General features: G+C 40.0%; 1 protein-coding gene across 1 annotated transcript in view; it reads left to right on the top strand.

Annotated features, from left to right (window-relative positions):
* pex14 (peroxisomal biogenesis factor 14) overlaps positions 1 to 1,012 on the top strand; it is a gene marked incomplete at its 3' end in the record, with an annotated part of 42,793 nt that extends 41,781 nt beyond the window's left edge. Inside the window, 1 exon segment of the mRNA XM_014015783.1 lies at positions 921 to 1,012. Coding sequence (XP_013871237.1) covers positions 921 to 1,012 — 92 coding nt within the window.
* Positions 1,013 to 1,125: the final 113 nt, after the last annotated feature.

Genomic DNA, 1,125 nt, shown 5'->3' with positions numbered 1-1,125 from the left:
TTTTTATAGTGTAAACTGTCCATAATCTATTTATATTGCATTGCTTTTTCAAGTAATTAGTATCCAAATCCTTATTTGTCTTGCATCTCTTCATCTGCCTCCACATTTTTCACACACAGCATTTGACTCCGATGTGTGCAGGCTTGGCTTTCTAATTAATTTGAGTTTCCAGGATGGTTATTTTTTAGCAAATGTTGCACGAGCCCAGAACAAATAAACTAATGGTTTTGACTTGTAATGCTCTTTCTTTGCCAAAACGGGTTCTTTTACGGCTCGCTTTTATTATAGCTACGCTTCTTAACGTTCCCCACAAAAAAGGCACCAGAGTCAGATTTTCAACTGTAATTTGCCATTCAAATCCCTTTCCATTATACCCTGTAGCATTTCATGCTACACCAGTGTATTTGTCTTTGTGTGATAACACAAGCCTGTGATAAAAGAGCAAAAGAACAAAACACTGCTGAGCTTTGGTCTGTCTTTATGAATGTGTCTATTGTTCAAGATTGCCTTTATCCAAAACACTGCACACTGACCTAATCTGTTCTAGGTAGTATGGAAAATTATGTAAAAACAGCACAATTCACACTCACTAGACTTCCTGACATCAGAAACATGGTTTCAGCAGGATTGTTTGCCCTGCTCTGTCGTCACCCCCAGTAGGCAGTTGCCAAGTTGTTATAGTGACTGGTGACTTGACTACACATAAACATGTGGCTTTTAGTATTTGCATTTACTATATTTGTTTACTTACCCTATCCTTTCATGTACTATGTTTTTTTTAATATATTTCCTACAGTTGCAGAAAAGTCTAAACACCCACAGTGGCTTTGTGCTGTGACCCTTCAGCTGACCTGAACAGTGCAGGTTTGTGTTTTAGTGTCAGTGACAGTTGTGTGTGTCTCTCCTGTGTTTTTGTATAGACATCGTCCTCAACCAACCGCATCCTAGACAACCAAACAGTTGGAGACCTGAAGGCTGAGATTGCCTCTTTGAAGGGTTTACTGCTCAGCAGGTAACAAAGTTATTCAGACCCCTGTCACATGAAACAGTCCAGGTGTGTGTGTGTGTGTGTGTGTGTGTGTGTGTGTGTGTGTGTGTGTGTGTGTGTGTGTGTGTGTGTGTGTG

The sequence above is a fragment of the Austrofundulus limnaeus genome, unplaced genomic scaffold, assembly GCF_001266775.1.
Source record: "Austrofundulus limnaeus strain Quisiro unplaced genomic scaffold, Austrofundulus_limnaeus-1.0 Scaffold134, whole genome shotgun sequence".
NCBI lineage: Eukaryota > Metazoa > Chordata > Actinopteri > Cyprinodontiformes > Rivulidae > Austrofundulus > Austrofundulus limnaeus.
This window is presented reverse-complemented; position numbering and strand designations above follow the sequence as displayed.